Below are 20995 nucleotides of genomic sequence, written 5' to 3' on the forward strand. Positions count from 1 at the left end.
TTTTAAAGTGATAAAGTGTCAGAATAGACTTGTCAAGGATGTTGAGGAATAGCCTCATTGGAAGCTCTTGAGAACAGACAAACTCAATATGTTCTTACATTAAAAGCTGATTAAATTAAATAAATGTAATCTTTGCTACCTAGTATTTCTGTGATTGACTCATTACCTTTGCTCTACAGCATGAGAAGAAATGGAGAATGGGTTTTAGGAAAAGATAATGCTCTGTCATGGTAGAGCTTTCTTTTAAATCTGAAGTTTTATTTAAATATTACAAATTTAAATTAATTACAAGTTTACAGGTGTTCTGCTAAAAAACCCTAAACATACTACATAGTTAAATCCTGTAAACTTGATGTTTTGCTAGCAGAAATTCTCCTCTCTGTTGAGCTACAGAAAGAGGAGTGATCGGTTTTCAAAATAATTTCTTACCAGTGGCTTGCTACCTAAGCTTACTGCATAAGTTGTGGTGAAGCTTTCAGCTTTTCAAGTGGGTTAATGCCGCAGCTAACACACTTTAAGCAGTGTCTCCACAAAGTGGATTATAAGGCAGGTTAAGTGTTAAACCCACATTTCTTGCTGACTGTAAGAACGGAGAATTAGTACCTTAATTCCTGTAGTTAGAAGTTAGCAATTTCAGTCCATTTATTTCAGGGAAACCAGCCTAGATATTTGGTGTGATTACAGGGTAGAATTCTGATGAAAGTGTGTAGAGAAGGTTAAACTAGGGGTGCTTGTTAGTAAAATATAATGAGAGTAAATCCATTGAGCAGGCTAGGAGTCTGAGCCCAAGCTTGTTAGTTCCAGAGTTTTTATTTAGTAAACTCATTTAATCCAAAACTTGAATAAAATACAACAACTAAATTAAATCTGTGCTATTGAAAACAGTCTGAGAATGTTACCAAGAATGTGACCTCAGCTTCTGTGTGTAAGGCTATTACATATTTTATACATCCTAATACTGTGACATTTTACATTTTGTCTTTAGTGGTTCTCCTGAAGTGCATCAAACTATTCTGAACAACTGTATACTCTGTGTATGTTTTCAGTGAAGGGAGAATTCATTGCTTGTGAGCAAACTTCAGCATTCCCAGCTTGTTAGGAGCTGCCGATTGCCTTTACATTTTTAAAAAACGCTAACTTGCAAATGAGATTAGACCCCTTCAAGGATTTCTGTGTTCTGAGAAATTACACAATAAAAGCTCATTGTTACTGAACACATCGGCTCTTTATGTTTTTTAAGCCATATCTACTTTGTTCACTTGCAAATTACTGCTTTATTACACTCGGCACAAAAAAAGACAAAATACTTAGAGAGCAATCAGGCTGTTGGCATCGCTGAATGTCTCCGTGTTGTTCACTGAAGTCTGGTTTAGTCCTCATTGTATACACTGATGAACAATCCAGAAAACTTTCTGAACTCAGTCCTTGGCTTGCTTCATATGATCTTTTGTGTTCATTTCCTGTTAGTTTGTCTTCTTTTAAAAAGAACCCCAACAAACACCTCCCTAATTTAGTTAGCTTTCTAGAACTATCAGACTGATCAGTGAATCTGGATTCAGGAAGAAGCTGTCTTAAACATGGCATTTCTCTAAGAGTTTTGCCATCCTTACTGTGTTGATCTGCATATCAGAATTGTGCTTGTTGAATATATTTGGTGGTGCAGCAAAGCCCATGTAGAGTAGAACTCTCATGTGCATCCTTCTGTTGTGCAACTGTTTTTAAAAGAAATTATTTTAATCAGCTATGCCTTTGCAAGGAAGATTTTTATTCTTGGGACTGTCTCCCTTCACATACCATCTGTAATAAGTAGTTTTACCCTGTCACAGTGTGAGGATTCATACAGTTAAACATGGTCAAAACCACAGATCATGCATGTGTTTTGCCAAAATGCACAAATCCACTTATCTTCTACCCAAAACCCAGTGATTAAATATTATTGATTTTCTGATTGAACAAAATCATTAATCAGAAAATGCAGTTGGGGTTTTGTTCAGCTATAGCTGTACAAAATGCAGCCAAGGGTCCTACATTGAGAAAACTTAAATAGAAGGAAGGGAAAAAAGAATGTCTAAAAAGCCTTTGTAGATGGCACACAAAAACATGTGATTTCCATATTTGCATTTAGTGATGGATATGTGCTGTGGGCTGAGCATGGAGAGCAAGTCTAATGTTATACTGCACTGATGCTGCTCAACACGGATAGGATTTCTGAGCTGGACAAAATGTTCAGTAAGTGCAGATATGTCAGACTCATTGCACAGTACTATGGAATGATTGTAATTGCTGTGATCTGCTCGTGTGCAGTAAATCAGGTGTATCCAGAATGAAGCCAGATATATGCATTGACTGCAGTTAGAGTTACCAGAATCCCGCAAATGTCCCAAATCCTTGAAATGTGAGAACTTCAGGATGTTTGGTAATCTATATATGTAACAAAGTTAAAGCTTACAAACCCACAAAGAATTAACTTGAGTCCCCAGGAAAGATGATGATATTTACATCAGCAACAAGGAGGTTGTGAGGACTTCCGTATAATCTGGTTTAAAGTCGAATAACTCCCAAACAAATGTAGGCTATATGCTCGACCATTAACTTTACAATACAAGGGTAGCTGTCCTGGCTAGAGATGTCTTTTACTTAAGCAATACCTGCATGAATTATCAGTACTTTGAATCTGCCCCAGTAAGCTGCATGCTCCACCTGTCCCTGTTAATTTGAGGAATCTGAGTCAATAGGCATATTGAAGCACATAAAATACAAATTATCTCATCCACCTTAAGGCTTTTTGCCTGTCTTCTTTTCCCCTGGCATACTGCGTGCTGACCTGTTCATCATTTGAAAATGTTACAACTTGGCTTCATCATGAACAAGCCGTTTTCCTGAATTTTGCTGGAACACTGATGCTATGTCCTTCACCATAAGGTCTGCCTGCTAGCTGTATGTACAACAAATGCATCTACCCTCTGAATTACTTCTTGTCATTTTCCTGATGGATTGAATAGTGTAGAGTGTGGATGTGACAAATTCTGCACTGTCCACATTGCAGGTCGCTTTACTAGGAATGTAATTCCCTCAATTTCCTCTGAGCTTGAGGTCTTTTGTCTCTCTAGGAAAGCTCTGAATGACATAATTCTGACAATACCCACACAGATTTTCAGTTCTCCCTTATTGAGTTTTAGTCATGCATCTGGCTAAAACCAAGTCCAATGAGAGCAACTTGTTTGAACTTCTAATGAAAACATTGTGCTTAGCTTTTGTGCTGAGCGGTAGTGAAGCAATTGTTATTCTTTCTCAAGGTCAAATTAACGTCTATACACTTCATTTTCTGGCATTGGGGTGTGTGCGAATCTCTGGTTTGAGGCAAATGAGCATCTGAGTAGCTGGAAAATAATGAAAGAGTTCACCTTACCATGAAAAGAGCTGGCCAGCAGTTAGAAGTAAATGAGTTTAATTTAAAAATTCTTCCAGCCTTTCTCAGGACCACCGTAGTCTCTTGCAAAATGCTGAGCAGTAATTCCCATGGTTTTGCATGGAGCACTTGCCTATTAGTGGGAATAAAATAATAAATCCAATTTAATCTATCATTTGTGCTGTACTTTGGGTAGAAAACCTAGAAAGTTAAATGGATGAAGGGTCTAGAGGGTAAGTTCTATGAGGAGGGACTGAGAGGGCTGGGGTTGTTTAGCCTGGGGGAAAGAAGGCTCAGGAGAGGCTTTATCACTCTCTGTAACTACCTGAAAAGGAGGGTGTTGCCAGGTGAGGGTCAGCCTATTCTCCCAGGCAACAAGTAATAGAATGAAAGGATGTAGCCTTAAGCTGTGCCTGGGGAGATTCAGGTTTGACCTCAGGATCAGAATTTCTTCATGGGAATAGTTGTTAAACATGGGAAGTGGACTGCCCAGGGCAGTGGTGGAACAACTGTCCCTGGAGGTATTCCAGAAATGACTCTGTGTGGCACTTAGTGCCATGGTCTAGTTGATGATGTGTTAATCAGAGGTTGGACTTCATGATCTCAGAGGTCCTTTCCTAAGGACTAAATGATGGGTGATGGCCTTAAAAATGCAAATATCATTGCTAAAGTTTCAGTTTAATGAAATATGTTATCTTCTGATGGAGTTTTATGTCAGTTACAGCCACTTGAATTTCACACCAAGATATGATGACAGGCCCCTGTTTATCTGTAAATGGCTCACTTAAGCGACTGATTCTTTGGTTGGTCATCATACCTACTGCTTCCTACAAGGCATAAAAGTATCTTAGCAGATGTTTGGTTTCCTGTTTTTTTTGGGACAGGGGGAGAGTGGAGAAGTGAGGGAGAAGGAAGGTTGGCAGAGCAGCATCTAGGAGCTTTTGAATTCCTAACTCTGAGTACCTGACTCTCCTTACTAAAAGAATAAAGAGGAGCAATGTTCTTTGAAGATGCAACTAATTTATTTGAAATTTACCTTTTTTCAATTTCATTTGTTGCAGATGCTTATTGTTTCCTAATAAATAATCTCTGACACTATTCTTGATCTTCTCTGAAATCAGTGGCTGCACCTCCGCAGTTTACCTTAAAATTTAATTGTGGTAAATATATTCAGAGGTGAACATAATCAACTAGGATTTGAAGAGATGCAGTACCTTGCAGGACAATGCTAACAACCTCTTGCTTTTCATTTGGGTCCTGGGGCAAATCTCCAGTGCAACTCACTTGGATTGACATGCTCTATTTTTATGTCTGTGGGACCCAGAAAACTCATAATGAGATAGTGTTGCTATTCCTTTGGCACAAGTCTGTTGACTGAAGGTTGTTGGAGGCAAATTATTTCACTATAGCAAATGGAAAGAAATGACATGGCTACTGTATAATGTGAGTGAAGGTAATGGATGACCTGGGAATTAATGGATAGCTCTTGAAGATAGGCTGGTAGACCCCTGCATGAACAGTAATTAATACTGAATAAGAAAGATTTTATGTCGTTGGAGAGCAGTGTTAAAAAAGGTACCCTCTTCCACCACTGAGCATTCTTGTGAAGTAGGAAACAGAGGCAGCATTTCTTCTTTGGCTCCAGCTTTACATCTGGAGATGTACTGCATGCATACTGCACAAGGTGAGAGAAGCCTGTGAAGAAAATATCTTACTAGAAGAAGAGCCTCACTGGAGTAGTCATTAGGGTGTCTTCAGCATCCTCATCTGCATCAGATTTAGGTGTAATGAGAACAAGGCATCTAGCCTAGTCTGGATTTAACATAAATGAAGTCAGGATTCAAAAAAATACAAAGCTCCATCTCCCTCCTATTAAATTTCAAGTATAGCACAATTGAAAACACACCGTTTGTTATTTATACGGTGGTGCAGAGGGTTAGGATTCAGACAAATTTTCAATAGCTGAACGTAAGTCTTAAATAACACTGAAAATTTTCTCCAGGATTTCTAGGGTAATACAATTACTGGGCAAAGGCACTTGAAAGGAATATTGAATGTAGCCTTGTTAAATCACAGAATTGTTAGGGTTGGAAGGGACTTTTGGAGGTCATTTGGTCCAGTGACACTGCCAAGGCAGGGTAACCCTGAGCAGATTACACAGGAACTTGTTCAGGTGGGTTTTGAACGTCTCCAGAGGGAGACTCCATAACCCCTCTGGGTAGTCTGTTCCATTGCACTGCCACCCTCAGTGTGAAGAAGTTCTTCCTTATGCTGAGGTGAAACTTCTGTTTTAGTTTATGGACATCACTCCTTGTCCTGTTGCTGAAGAGTGCTGAAAAGAGCTTGGAACCCTCCTCTTGGCGTCCACCTCTGAGATATTTATATGTATAAACAGCTAAGGAAAGCAAAACTTTAATATTGCATTCTCTTTTGATGTATATTGGGGATAATGAAGTAAAAGAATTCATACAGTTTTACTAGTGGAATAGGAATATTCACAAATATTTCACAAATATGACTTGATTTTTATTTTTTACAGATTCCCTTTCAACAGAAGACAAATTATTTTAATACCTTACTATTGCAACATAAGCAATTCTTGTGGCATTTTTAATGTGCCATACCAATTCTTTCGATTTGATTTTAGCCCACTGGCTTTAATCTCTAAAGACAGGACTCCTCTTTCCAAAATTGCTTCTTTTTCAGAGTTACTTATGAGCGGAAATGGAGTATCTTTGTTACATCATAACCATGCAAGAAATAAAAGCTTTTTAGTTCATGAGGGACAGCTGGAAGTTGATTGAGAAACTATGCTTAACTTCTGTCACATACAGTATCCTAGAAATTTTATCAGTAGCCTTCAAATAAAAGTAAAACTTTACTCCTTTGAGAAAAAGTGAAAGATTCCTGGTCTGGTAGCTGTAATCTTGAAACTTAGTCTGTTGTTAGGTTATTCCAGTGCACAAGAGCAAAATTATTTGAAAGTGCGCTGAAGTGTTTGTATAAAGATTAATAAGTGGCAAGCAAAATATCCCTTGGACTTTACAGAGACTGCAGAAGAAGCCTGTAGCAAAGGTCTAAAGTTCAGTCCTTAAATCTTTCAAGTCTGGAGTGTCCTGTTCAGGCCAATGGTGCTGCTGCTGCAAAGAGCTTGTGTAAAATGCCGATTTCCACACCAGCTGAGTGTGTGCTGTATAGTGCCTCTTTGATTCTGGCAGTGGGCCAGTTGTCCCCCAGGGTTTGATCAATTCACTATGCAAGGGAAGGTTTAGTAACTGGGAGAGTTGGTTGGCAAACTCTTGTGTTCCTAAGTATAAAGCATCCAAATGTGGAGTGAAATAAGAAGGATACTGCTGTCAGGGTGCCAACTTTGCATGCCTTACAATGTGGCTGATTAACCTTATTTCTTTCAAGGCCTGTTTCCTGCCATTTTGAACCTGGCCAGCAATGCTCACATCTCCACCAATGCCACCTGTGGAGAGAAGGGACCAGAGATGTTCTGCAAGCTGGTGGAGCACGTCCCCGGACGGCCCCTGCGCAACGCCCAGTGCCGCGTCTGTGACAGTCACAGTGCCAATCCCAAAGGCAAGCTTCACGTGTTTTGGATTTTGTTTGTTTCATTAATTTGTGTCTGTTTTTAACCCTTCCCCTTCAATATAGAGTGTATTGGAGTACAATGTTTTAGTTTTAGTCTGTCTACTATGTGAGTGCAATTACCTTGGAGCAAAAGGCTGACAAAGTGTGAGCGGCGTGTATCACCACTGAGCACTTCAAGATCCAGTGACAACCTTTTTGTCTGAGGGCAGATTTCAGCTTTTACTTCTTTATGACAGGAGGAGATTGTTCTTCGTGTGAAACAAATGTGCTGGGTCAGAAAAGTTAAGTGAGATTTATTTTCAAGAGATGTTTAATTTTTTTGCTTTGAAACAGAGCAGCACCCAATTTCCAGTGCAATCGATGGTACCAATAACTGGTGGCAGAGTCCCAGCATTCAGAATGGAAGGCAATACCACTGGGTCACCATCACCTTGGACTTAAGGCAGGTAAGTAACATTTATGTGAGTATCATTAAATGGATGTAGGATACAAGCCAATACTAATTGATTGCAGCTCTTTGTTTAGATAAAACAAAAACAGTTTTTAGTAAAAAATAGCATCCGTGTTCTTTCTGTCTTGGTAACCAATTCCATCTGTACCAGTTCCTTTGTCTTGGTAACTTTCCTCTGCCTAGCCTTCTGTCTTTTCCTCATGCTTCTGTCTTTTCCCCAGCAGTCCTATAATACTGTTTTCCTCCACCTTTTATTTCTTAAAGTCTGTGTTTTCAAGGACTTATTTTTAAACAGGAATATTTTCAGGGTATTGGCCAAAGCACACATTTTATATGTGAGGATGCATCTGACTGATTCCGATCATCATCTTGTTGGAAGGAGCACTGGAAAAACATGTTCTAAACTGTATCTTCTAAGAACTTTTGCTGTCTGCTGTTCTGCAGAGCTGGGGTTTGAATTTCTGAAACAGTGATTTGTAACCCTGGGGAGTCTGGAACTGTCTGGGCAAAAGTTGTTTCCCCTGTTTTGGCCGCTCTGTATGGTGAAACTTGGAGGGATTTATCATTCTTAGACAGGAGCATGCTAAACTGTACAGGGCATTTGCTAATTTATAAGTTTGTCTGCTAGACATGAGAATCAGAAGTCTCCTACCCTGCTCCAAGAATAGATAAAGTAATTGGTGAAGAGATTAATGTTTCTTGTTTTTTTCTAGTTGTTTTGCTTTGAACAGATCTATGTGCTGGCCTACCTAAGTAGTTTGAAAATCATAGCTCAACAATTCCTTATTAATATAGGGATGCCTCCCAAATCTGGAAGAAGCAGCTTTATTACTTACTAAGAAATGCATACTTGAGGTGTAGAATTGGTAGGAAGTTTCTGCAGGATCTCTAGATCCTGCTTAAAAGTTATTTTAAAGATTAAAACAGAGGGTTTAACTTTGATGTTTTCCAATAAAACACAGATTAAGCAGATGCCTAGTTTGCTCTTTAATTAGAAAGCAGAACCGTTAGGAAAATGATCACAGGGTGTCTTTTGTCAATGACAGAAGGTTTGGGTAGGATGTTAGTGTTGTTTGAAGAGTTAACTTTGTGTTTGGTTTGTAAATGGACAAACAGGAAGGAAAAATGAAGGAGGAGGGGATGCTTTAGTTTTTATCCTCCTAGAACAATTTCATTTGGAAACAGACCAGCTGAGCTGCCCTCTGAATCATTTGTTCTTCAGTCTTAGTGCTGTTAATGTTTCAACAAATACATATCTTTCCTCTCCTGACCCATGCTCAGTTTCACTAATTTGATTTGAAAAGTTTCCCCAAAGGGGCCTTTCTTCTGTTTTCCCTAGAGAGTTTGAGAGAGAGAAGGCATCTAAGGCTATGTAAACTGAATGTAAATTAGTGCTCTGTGAGAGACGATTTGGTTAATTAGAGATTGCTTGAAGTCAGTGAGTTATTAGAGCTGACTTGGTGTGCTTACTTGAAACGAGTCAGCGCAAGTAAAGAAAGCACAAAAGAAAAGCATATGAAGGACCTTAGTGATTTTAGCAATTGTTTAGTTCATGCATTTGTTTCAGAATTACTTAAAATAGGACCTGTAAAAATATTCCTGAAAGTCAGTACTAGTGTTCAGTATAATTTCATCATTAGTACTTTTTTTTTACATTTCAAGTATTGTGCATTAAATCTGTCAAGTACTGTATTAAAGGAAACAAGTCCTTCAGATTTCCTTGCCAGAGTATAGAATATATTCACACCTTTTTGTGATGTTAAAAATCCTGTCATTATTTATGGGTGGGTTTTTTGTGCAATTATCAGAAGTTCTAGGACTAAGAGCTTCTTGGGATTATTACCAAGGCACAGTTTAGAGATATAATCCAAGCAGTTAGGTTGGTAAATGCTGAAACATACCCTTGGCTGGCAAATATGGGGAAGATTCCTGTAGCTGGTGAACACTGCACAGCTGGTGACTGCACACCAGTTTTCCAAGGTGAACCTCTATGACTATTCATCTCTTGGCTTCAATTTGAAGGGAATAGAGGATGTTCTTTTAGCTAATATTCTACCTTGTTCTTAGTCTATTTAGTCTAAAACCAGCTGTACTACAGAGTAGTTTGATGGGATCTCAGTAAGAAAGGAAGGCTAATAAAATTGGCATTGAAATTGCTGTTTTTATCTTTCTCCTTTGCAGAATCTGTGCCATTTGTAGCTAATATAGCATTTTATAAGGATAGTGAGTGCTTATGTTATGATTTTCTAGCTCATATACATCCTGACAACTAGGTACATTTACTCTAGTGCGCCTTTCAGTATTTCCAGGACCCACATGTACGATAGCCTTTCCTTCCCACGCCCTACACCACTGCCTCCTCCTCCCCCTTTCCATTAAATGCATGGCAATGATCCAGAACTGAGGAAAGAGCAGTGTAGCAATGAGGTGTAGGATTGATGTACAAGACACTAAGATTTGATTTATGACCTTGTGCTTCCTACACTGGTAGTTCTACAGAAACAAAATACACAGCAGCGGTTTTCTATAAAAACAGTACTTTTTGTCTGAGTTTGACTCCTCTGGGCAGTTGCACTTGAAATTACAGTTCTAGTAAATCCTGGCTATGATACATTTTACTAGTGTGATTGAGCCAGCTGTAAAATATTACTCTGTGACACCATTAAACAAAGACTACTTACCTCAGTTTTATTACCATGCTTTGGACTTTTAAAGGTATTTAAATGAGCTCCATATCCTCAGTGTAGCAGAAAGGCAGATGTTGGTATATCAAAAAGTTCTTGAATTGCAAAGCAAGACTTGTTCTTCTTGGAAGACCCACAGTATTAGGTTGAGTTGAGAAAACAGCTCCACTTCTGATTAAGTCATAGCTTACGAATATTCTGTGAGTACTGGATTACAACTCAGAGGCTGATGTAGGAGTAATTTGTAGTTTCTGCTATTACAAAGTAAAAGAGAATGTAAATATTATAATATGATTTTTCCAGAGCTTTCATCTTGAAATCAACTGGCAAGAATGGGTTTCTTTAAAGATACATGGTTTGCTGATGTCAAAAAATGATATTCTGTTGATTTTACAGGACTAATGCTTGTGGCAAGCTTTCTTAAAAGCCTTTTGTGGCCTTGGAAAACTGGTGATAGGAGATTCAGAGTGTTCATCTGTATAATCTTAAAATAAAATTCTTGAGTAAAATGAATTTCCCTTCAATTCCAAATAAATATTTGCACCTAATGAATGAAAATCTTGAAGAAAAGATAATTAACAAGACTAGAAGTTCTTCTGGATTTAGTGTATTTTGCACTTTTAATGTCACAGAATTGTCAGAGAAAAATGTTGCAAACAATTGCTAGATTTCACAGTGTCTAAGAGGATGAAGCTGTCTTTAGCACTTAAAAAGATATTTCTGTAAACAATATAATCTGATAAACATCCCTTCATCTAGTCTCCTACTCTGAGAGTATTCAAGAATGATGCATTTGGTGTTGCTGGATCAGCATTCAGGGAAACAAGGTTTTTAGAAAGTCTAATTAAAGCAGAAATTCTTGTTTTGTTGGCATTGCAGCTATGAAAAAGGTTGTTTTAGTAGAAGTTTATTTTGCTGATCTTAAAAATCAGGATTGAAATGCCTGTAAAATGGCACTTTTAATATATGGCTTGGGAACTGCTAACTTGCTCTGACTTGCCCTTTTTACCCTTGTAGTTCAATAAGACAGTTAGTTCTGAGAAAGTTATACAGTCAAATTAAAGTATACAGATCATTAGCTCTTGCTCAGGTTTATCACGTGGCTGGTTGGTGGGCACTGAATGAACATGGAAAGTGATAAGAAACTGCCATTGATGTTCAAACTGGAAGAACTTATAAAAGTCAAATTTTTTAAAAAAGTGCTCAAAGTAAAATTAGTTTTCATTACATGGACTTCTTGACCTATTATGAGTTGCAGAGTCTGTGGGATAGGAGGTCTGTTACAGATATTCTTTAAAACATCTTCATCTGTGGACACTGTGGACACCTTGGTCCCTTTCTCCAGCTTCATTCCCTTGCTGGGAAACATAATCCCTGAGAATACAGGTTGTCCTGGTAAGTTGTCTTGTGACTTCTTGAGTCTGAGAACATTTATACAAAATCCTTTATTTATTTATTTAAGCTGTATTATTTTCAGGCACTGACAAATTTTCCTAAAGTTGTTATTCATTATCCTGTCAATTTGCCTGTGAAGTAAAATGGGATACCTGTGAGCTATGTGTGTAAATGGAAGACTTGAGAGGAGATTCAGTTTGTTGAATTGTGCATTGAATTTGTGCACAGTTGCTGTGAAAATGTTAATATTTAACTGTCTTTTCCCTCCACTCCCCCCTCACCAAGGAACTTGATATTTAAAATAAGTTTAACTTGCATAATCTTGTGAATACCTTTTACTGCAGCAGTTAGTTTGTGATGAAGGATAGCTCATTGTTACTAGTTGGAACTGGATTTAAAACTAGCCACATCAGCTGCATACTATAATGGGTCTTGAAAAATCTCAAAATAATCAAAAGTAGATCATTTGTTGTTCAGCCAACTGTGTAATAAGTAGGGAAGCAGTTTAGTTGATGACAGCAAGCAGAGTGGGGAAAAAAAAATAAAGGACATATGAGAGTTTTTGAGGGAGATTTTTTACCAGGGTATTTGAAAAAGGTTTGGGTTCCAGTCCTGCATCTTTTATGCATTTGAAAAAGATTACTGACTTCAAAGGAACTTGGAAGTGCATAGCTGTTTCTAAGCCCAGTCGATAAAACTTTTCTAGTTTTAATGGTTTTGTGATGTCCTCATCTGTGATGGAGAAAATACCCATACAAGCAACTCCTGTTGCCTACAAGTGTCTTCAGGTTTTAGGTACTGAAATGATGATACACCAGATTCTGCTTGGTCATAACTGAGTCAATGGAATCCAGCTTGTGTGTAGAGAATATAGTTGTTTGGTTTGAAGTCTGCCCAAATGGTGTACTTTGTTCCTTTAAAACCGTGTATTTTGGCTTTATTTTTCATCTGGAGATTGTTGGCATGATGTAGGTTTTATTTAAAAGGCATTCCTCTCTTCATGGAAGCTGGATTATAATTCTTGATATTCATTTAACTTTGATCAAATTTTAAGGCTATATGAAACAACAAAGGATTCACAGACCCCAGAGAAATTTTATTTCTAAGACTGACTAAAGAGTGAGCTGGCTTCTCCTTTTGCCTGCATCTGCTTGCATTGCTGAAAGGTCACAGTAAAATCCTCATTTTCTGTAAATTATCATATTTATTGCCACAACTAGAAATGTTCTGTTTGTATCTGACTGATTTTAACAGGATAAAACTGGAGTCCCTGTAAAGAAAGTCAGACCAAATGAACATTGTAGTTTAAGTTGTCTGATTTAAAAAACAGTAAGATTGTTTTACTTTTTAAAAGATATTATATGTAGTAAATCAATGAAAGATAAATATCACCAATTTTTTCCCCTTCTCATGTGCGCAAGATCTCCTAATCAAAGCTTTGTTCACTTAAATAATGCTTTGTTTCAAAAGTTGTTTCCTAAATTGCATACACAACACAGTTACTATTTATTTTTGTGAGTTTATTTCCCATTTGGCAAAATCAAAACCTGCTTTCATGTGGCAAGTATTGTTCTTGCCCTGGCTTTAATCTGTATTGCAAAAAAAAAAAGCCCTAAAACTTTAAATTTATAATATATGAAAGAACTGATTGCAGCCAGATTGGAGCTCAACACAGTATTAATACTGCACATGCAGGCAGGAATTATGATGATAATAGCAGCCGACCAGGCAGCCTGCTCAAGTGGAAATATATTTCTCTGAGATGGCTGAATAATACAGAGTTTTTCTTTCATCTAAACCTGGCTTGTTACTCCAGTGTATGTGAGATATTAAACTCCTGTAAAGAAGTCTTATGAGTTTGCAAATGCAGTCTTTTTGAGTGAGGTGATGTAGCAGGTGCTGGGTAAGGGAGAACATGGTGGCTCTGCAGTAAGTGCTCCTCAGTGTTCATGTCTGATACTGTAATGAGTTAGAGGCCTGTGCAGGTTATCTGGCTGCATGATAAGGTAATTTAAAAGGTGATATGAACTTAATTACTGCCCTGCCTCCTCACTGAAATGCTGAACAGTCCTGTTGTGCTCATGGGGATTTCACTTTGGGTTGTTAGAAAAATAGTCAAGATAGCTGCATAGCTGGCATACATCTCAATGTTACTTAAGAATATTAGCTAGTTTATCATGCTTATTTTTGTCATGTTCAGCTTATTTGTCTCTGTGTATTTTTAGCAGTGACTGTAAGTAGTCTGCTGAAATAACTTCAACAAATGATGAAATTGTAATGCAAAGAGGTTTTCAACATAGGGTATAAAAAGTTTTTCAGAAATGTTCTTACAGAGAAGATAACATTCCCTGCTACATTGTATACCAAAGAGCTTTTTGGGCTACATCTATAAAAAAACCCACAAAAACAAACCACCAAGCACAAAAAAAACAAACAAGAAAACCCAACCAAACCCCAGTTTTTTGAAGCCCTCAGGGGTTCAGAAAAGCTAAACATTTCCCACAGATTGTTATATGCAAGTAATCCTGAAATGTGCAGTATAGATATAGATTTCAGCTATTACATCAGCACAAACTGATGCTCTGGACAGAATTAGATGGACCTCTAGTCAAACATTTGTGCAAAAAATTTATCCAGAGTTACTTTACCAAATTTTACCCTCTGCCCAGGCAAATTGTATACTGCTTTGAAAATTTAAATTTATTACCCAGTTGGCTTCTGGTGGTGTTTTACAGTACAATGAAGTGTTAAAATTTTCTTCTTGCGTTTTTTTTTCCAGGTCTTTCAAGTTGCGTATGTCATCATCAAAGCCGCTAATGCTCCACGACCTGGAAATTGGATTTTGGAACGCTCCATAGATGGCACGGAGTTCAGGCCATGGCAGTACTATGCAATTAGTGATACCGAATGTTTAACTCGTTACAACATCACACCAAGAATTGGGCCGCCAACTTACAAGAGGGATGATGAAGTGATCTGCACCTCCTATTATTCCAGACTAGTTCCCCTGGAACATGGAGAGGTATCTTTGTTTTTGTGGCTTCAGTTTGTGATTAAGGACATGGAGTGATAGCAATTTGAAAACGGCACTACTAGGTCATCTATTTTTTTAAATAACATTATCTTTACATCATGTAGTATAGCAAACTTCTAAATCTTGGGATGAAATGTGTCTTTGGTTCTATGTGTTCCCATTACTAAACTCTTTGTTCTCTCTTTCCATATAATTTGATGGTAGCAATTAGCTGTGAATTATTAGTTCCTTTATCCTGAAAAACTATAACAGAGACGCTGTGTTCTGCCAGTTTTTTCATTTAGTAGAGAAAACTCCTGCGTTAGGAACACCTGGTTGTGTGAGATAAAGCAGCTCACACTGTTGAAGTGCTCAGCACAGCTGGAACTCCTAAACAAGCCTTGGCATTGTTTCAAGGATGCAACATAATTAAAAGGGCTGCGAGTTGTGCAGTCTTGCTGTTGATTGTTCTTTCTTTTAACAAACTCTATTCATGGTACTTGTGTAATTTATTATGGAGAGAAAGCCACACAACGAAATGATACATTAAAACCAGTGGTTATTCCATTGTAAATGCTATAATGTATGACTGTGATAATAAGTGTGGTGTTATCCCATGGAGAGGGCTAGTAACTCCTAGCTTCATAGAAATCAATATGTTTTTATTTCATGATTAAAAAAAAGATTGAACTGTATGTAGCCATTCACGTAAAATTAAAACTAACATCAAGAAAAAAAACCAGTGAAATTCAGTAAAGTCACACTTACTTTAATTCAATGTTTATTGCAATGTTGTGAGCATGTGATCAATATAAAATCAACATAAAACTGACAGATCAGATGGAACAAAGAAACCTAAACCTGTTTCTCCATACAATTAGCCAGAAAACCTTTATTGATTGTATAGGAGGTTGACTGTATAGGAACAGTGCTGCTTGTAATGTACATTTAGTAGGCCGTACAGCTCCAGCCCCAGGGATGCCAGAAATTCAATTTAGTGACATTTTTTTCTAATTCTCTTTTTCCCTGATGGTACACATAATTAATTGGGATACACTATCAAAACACTGCTTTTTTCTGTGTGGTGATGGAAAAACATAACACAAAAAATTGGAAGAATTAAATTTCTGTCTTCTATGGAGAATCTCAGAATCTTTTAGGTTGGAAAAGACCTGTAAGGTCATTGAGTCCAACTATTAGTCCTACTAATAAGGACCAAGGTCATTGAGCCCATTGAGTCCTACTATATGAGTTCAGCATTGCCAACTTCACCCCTAAACCACGTTCTTAAAATGACACATCTTCGTGTCCCTCCACGGATGGTGATTCCTCCACTTCCCTGGGCAGCCTTCTCCAATGCTTGACAATCCTTTCTATGCAAAAAACTTTCCTAGTTTCCCATCTAAAACTCCCTTGCACAATTTGAGGCTATTTACTCTTCTGTCACTTGATGCTTGAGAGAAGAGGCTGACCCCCATCTGGCTACAGCCTCCTGTCAGGTTAGGGAGTGATAAGGTCACCCCTGAGCCTCCTGTTCTCCAGGCTAAACACCCCCAGCTCCCTCAGCTGCTCCCCACAGACCTTGTGCTCCAGACCCTTCACCAACTTTGCTGCCCTTCTCTGGACACACTCCAGCCCCACAATGTCCTTCCTGGATTGAGGGGCCCAGAAGTGAACAGAGGATTTGAGGTGCAGCCTCACCAGTGCTGAGTACAGGGGGACAATCACTGCTCTGGTCCTGCAGGCCACACTGCTGCTGACACAGGCCAGGATGCCATTGGCCTTCTTGGCTACCTGGGCACAGCTGGCTCAGGTTCAGCTGCTGTCAGCCAGCACTGCCAGGATCTTTTCTGCTGGGCAGCTTTCCAGTGACTCTGCCCCAGCCTGTAGCACTGCCTGGGGGTGTTGTGACCCAGGGGCAGGACTCAGCACTTGACCGTGTTGAACTTCATCCAATTGGCCTCAGCCCAGCAATCCAGCCAGTTCAGATCCCTCTGGGGAGCCTTCCTGCCCTCCAGCAGATAAAGGCACATGCAAAAAAGCTGTCATTCACAAAGGACGGGCTGCTCCTCTGTAACTGGATTGTCTGTTAGACAGGAACATTGCCTGCACAGAATATTTCACAACCTGCATTAGTGAATCTTGGAACTCTATGGAAAATATATGTATTTAGAGCTTTGTAATTTGTTCTAGCCAATCTGTTGCACTTAACAATGGCCCTGCTAACCAGCTGATCTCTGTAAATACCTGCCTTGTATCCAGCATTTGCTAGCATCCCAGTTTTCTGCCATAGGCTTGGAGTATCTTGATGTGAAATAACTGTTAGGGTAAAGAGACCACATATCTAAATATGAATGTCATTAATAACATTTTTTTTGCCAAATGTGACATTTTGTGAGTTTGGCTGCTAGATTTTTCTCAGGTTTGAAGAGATATAGCTGCTTGACTGTAAGTTCTGTTGTTTGCCTGATTTATACTGCTTGAAGGTCTGCTTTTGGCAATTTACACAATCAGTTTATGACTCATGATGAATTATAAGGCTTAAGCTGTAGTTGTTTGAAACTGGTCTTGAATTATGAAAGACAGGTAAGCCGAAAGTACATAATATAGAAATATCAGTGTGTATAAGCTTATATAAGCAATATATTAGACAGATGTAGCAGTGTGCAAGGAGAATTATGGTATTTCTTCTTTAGTGTCTTAGTCAGTGTCCTTTCTGTTTCTCCCTTTTTCTGCTTGCTAAGATTTCTCTACAGTCTCTATAAAGATGTGAGTGTATTGTTACAGAATTTCTATTAATAGAATTTCTAGACAGTAGAACTTCTACTGTTCAAGCTTTTAACTTGAGAGTAAAAAAGTGAGTCATAATTTACATTTCATCACTTGAAGGCACTACTTTTGAGAAATGAGACTATATATTAGGCAGGAAAGATGGCATGTGACACATGGCCAATTGGTTGGGACAGGCATTTCTGGATCTTTAAATGTCTGGTGTCTAAGTGATAAAAAGCAAACACAGTGTGTTATAAATTCCAGTGCCGTGGTTGGGTCCTGCTGTCTTTGCTGAGGAAATCAAAGGATTGCAGCAAGCCCAGCAAATGCTATGTCTGTACTGAAAAGTAAACGAGAGTAGGATGTGGTGCCCCATGCTGAAGTTGTGCTTGTCTGTAGTTGGGTATATATGTGTAGATTTTTTTCAGTAAAAGGAGAACAGTGATATTTGAATATTTGACCAACAATTTCTGCCTTGTAATTCCCAGCAGAAAACATAACTTCTGAATGAATATGTCACAACCAATTTGCATTAAGAAAGCAGAGTGAGATGTGGTGGACATGTTCAGTCTTCAGTTGCATAAAACATGGGTACAAAGAGGAAAAACCTTTTCTGCGTGTCTGTGACAGGATCCAGGAAGAGTTCTGAAATTGCAACAAGGAAAAACATGGTTTAGAGAGCATTTGATTAGGAGCATTTCTAACAATAAAGCTGGAAAGGCCTGAAGTACATTGCCTTGGAAGGTTGTAAAGTCAGCACCAGCGCTGGTCTTTGAAAATGGGTTGGTTAAACATCCAAAAAACTCTAATAAATCCTGCTTTAGCAAAGTAAATGGACTAGAAAAACTCTCTGTATTTCTGTGAAAGCTGAATATTATATTAGGTGGTGCTAATCTGCAGGATGAGACCTGGGAAACATTTTGGTTTTCATAACTGTTATTCTGCGATTGAAAAAATGGATGGGGTATCAGAAAAGTAGAAATCTTTGAACATGCTATGTCAGAATATTAAGAAGGATTGGTGCTAATCAATAAATGTCAAAATTATAATTTTGGGAATGTGACCTCCATTACAAGTCTGTTTATATGTCTTTCAAATAATACAGTTACTCCCTAGGGAGCTGCTATCTCCATTAGATAATTAAGACTTTTTAAAAAATAATAATTTTAAAAAATCTATAACATGTAGGAATATTTTCAGGGGAACAATTTGACAGTACTGGACAAAGTTGAAAGTATAAATTCACAAGTATTTTATGAGACAAAATTACTCCTCATAAATGAGAATATGTCATACACTCTGAAATGCACCTGACAAGCCCAAAACTTGAGCCTTTGTTTGTTATGGACACCAGGTGAACTGTTGAACACTTGTTCACTGTCTGTAGGGCAGGGTCTTGTTTTTCTGTTTTTTACATAAAATGGAGCAGGGTCTGTGTGGTCATAGGGGACTATATCCTTGTGTGTTCCTAAGTAGCTGTGGAAAGAAGAAAGGGACTGTTGCCAGAAAAAGCTGTGCAGTGTGATACCGAAACTCATCTTAGTGGGGCCAACTGGAATTGTGCAAGAAAGGTGCAGGTCAAATGAGTGGGTTTGTGTTGACAACTTGCTTTCAGTTGTCATCTGTGTTGGGCTTCCCGCTGCATTGTCTTATCACTGAGTACTTCTTGCTGATTGTGCAGCCCTGTCACTGCTAGGTGTAGGATTAATGACCCCAGATTGAGATGTGGACCAAATTATGCTTTGTAATAAGATCTTTGTATTTGCAGAGAAGAAATCTGTAGGAACAAAATTGAGCTTATGGCCAGAGTTACATATTCTATCTCAATGAGGGAGAGGAAGGAAGACTGCAGGACCTAGAGACTCACCTTGATACTGTACCTTGGATTTTCTCCTTATTTTATCTCCCAAGAGCCCAGGAGATTTGGGACTATGAAACTACTGATAAGGTTGTTTCAGAACAATGTGACTCAGGCAGCAGGAATTTTACCTGCAGATAGACAATGGGGAAATAAAAAGAACTCTAGGTAGTCACCATCCTGAGTTGTTGGGAAACAAGATAAGTTCTGTGGTTTTGATTCTCAGACTAATGTTTGTTGTGGTAAGTGAATCACAGTGTTTGTGACTAAGTCAGCCTTTCCTTCCAGATTCACACCTCACTGATCAATGGTAGGCCTAGTGCTGATGATCCTTCACAGAAGCTGCTGGAATTTACTTCTGCACGATACATTCGCCTGCGACTGCAGCGTATTAGAACTCTGAATGCTGACCTCATGACTCTCAGCCATAATGATCCTAAGGAACTAGACCCCATTGTTACCAGAAGGGTAAGCTGATTGTTCATAAATGGTATTCAGGATAGCTTGATGGGAGAGTCTATTCTGACCTATTTGAGAAGAAGAAGTACTTAATCCTTGTAATTCCGAGTGGCTTTGATAGGTTTTAAATAATTCTTGCCTTGCCTTTGACACCATTAACAACAATATCTTGTCATAAACAGCTTTTAGAAAAAGCTTTTCAAGATAGTTATTGTTTTAATTTATTTGTTTGTGTGAATGATTTGTGCTAGGAGCAGTGTTTATAATGCTTAATCATCAAAATACAAAATGTGGTTTGGCTGATGGAGATGCCCTTTGAGGCTGCTCTTGACGCCACTTTCTGTGGTGTTTCATGGATTTCAGGACCCAGTGCTGTGGTTCATAAGCATAATTACTTGAAAACATTGCTATGGTGAATTTTCATGTCTTCATTTTTTAAAGGCTGTTATAATCAATTGTTTTAGAGCTCATAAATTAAAGTAAAATGTTTGTATAGAATTCTGAGAGCATTAACTGATTTCCAGATTAGATACTGAAACTGTGGAAACCGTGCCCCAGGCACTTGGGCTGACTTCTTCAGGTTCTCACATAAATTTAACATTGGAAGTCTCAACAATTTTTCAGCTGGAAAAGGATTTCTGTTTTGTATATTGCTATTTTGACAATCCTAATTTGCCCATGATTCATAGGTTAACACTTCAGAGGCTTCAAGTTTTCCTGTGAAAGTAGGATTTCTGAAGAGGACAGGAGAACATGAAAAGTGTTTCTTCCTTCCCTTCCTTTGTAGCTTTTTTTTTCTGAAAAACATCTGCAGGCAACTCTTCCTTGTGCAGCAACAGGATTCTTGCAATTTGTGACTTCTCTGATACAGGCAATCCTTGTGCTGCCTGGATAACTGAGTACAGAAGGGAGGAAGGAACATAGATTTGGTGAGGGATTGGTGAGCGCTTTCAAGGTGTTCATTCAACTGCAGCATTGTAAAGTGTAAAATCTGGATGGTTTGCATTTTCTGTCAGTGAGGGTTGCTAGCATGGAGACTGCAAGAGCAGAGTATTGGACAGCTGCTCCCTATTGGCAATAGGGAATTGCACAGCCTGAGAGGTGATATGTTCCCACAGACCAGGCTGGTTGATATTTAGATCTGTTGATAGTATTGGCATATCAGGACATACACCCCAAAAATAAAAGGACATGGAGGAATACAAACATACAGCTGGGAAACAAGAATTTGGAGGCCAAGCACTGCCACTGGTTTTGTAACATACACAGCTGTGCAATCCAAGGCTTAGTACTTCTCCACCTAGCACTGTTTAGTGCAATTTTACATGAAGAACTGCACATATTGGCCAGGTTTCCC

At 38.5% G+C, this 20995-nt stretch overlaps 1 protein-coding gene across 2 annotated transcripts in view; it reads left to right on the forward strand.

The window, feature by feature from the left end:
* LAMA1 (laminin subunit alpha 1) overlaps positions 1-20995 on the forward strand; it is a 99573-nt gene that overhangs the window by 13870 nt on the left and 64708 nt on the right. For both annotated transcript variants that reach the window (XR_004061687.1, XM_030970995.1), the window contains exons 2-5: positions 6824-6994; positions 7340-7452; positions 14316-14558; positions 19468-19647. Coding sequence is in view for 1 of the 2 variants with exons in the window: in XM_030970995.1 (XP_030826855.1) it covers positions 6824-6994; positions 7340-7452; positions 14316-14558; positions 19468-19647 (707 nt within the window). In the remaining variant the exon portion in view is untranslated. The remainder of the gene's footprint in view (positions 1-6823; positions 6995-7339; positions 7453-14315; positions 14559-19467; positions 19648-20995) is intronic.

Source organism: Camarhynchus parvulus, chromosome 2, assembly GCF_901933205.1.
Source record: "Camarhynchus parvulus chromosome 2, STF_HiC, whole genome shotgun sequence".
Taxonomy (NCBI): domain Eukaryota; kingdom Metazoa; phylum Chordata; class Aves; order Passeriformes; family Thraupidae; genus Camarhynchus; species Camarhynchus parvulus.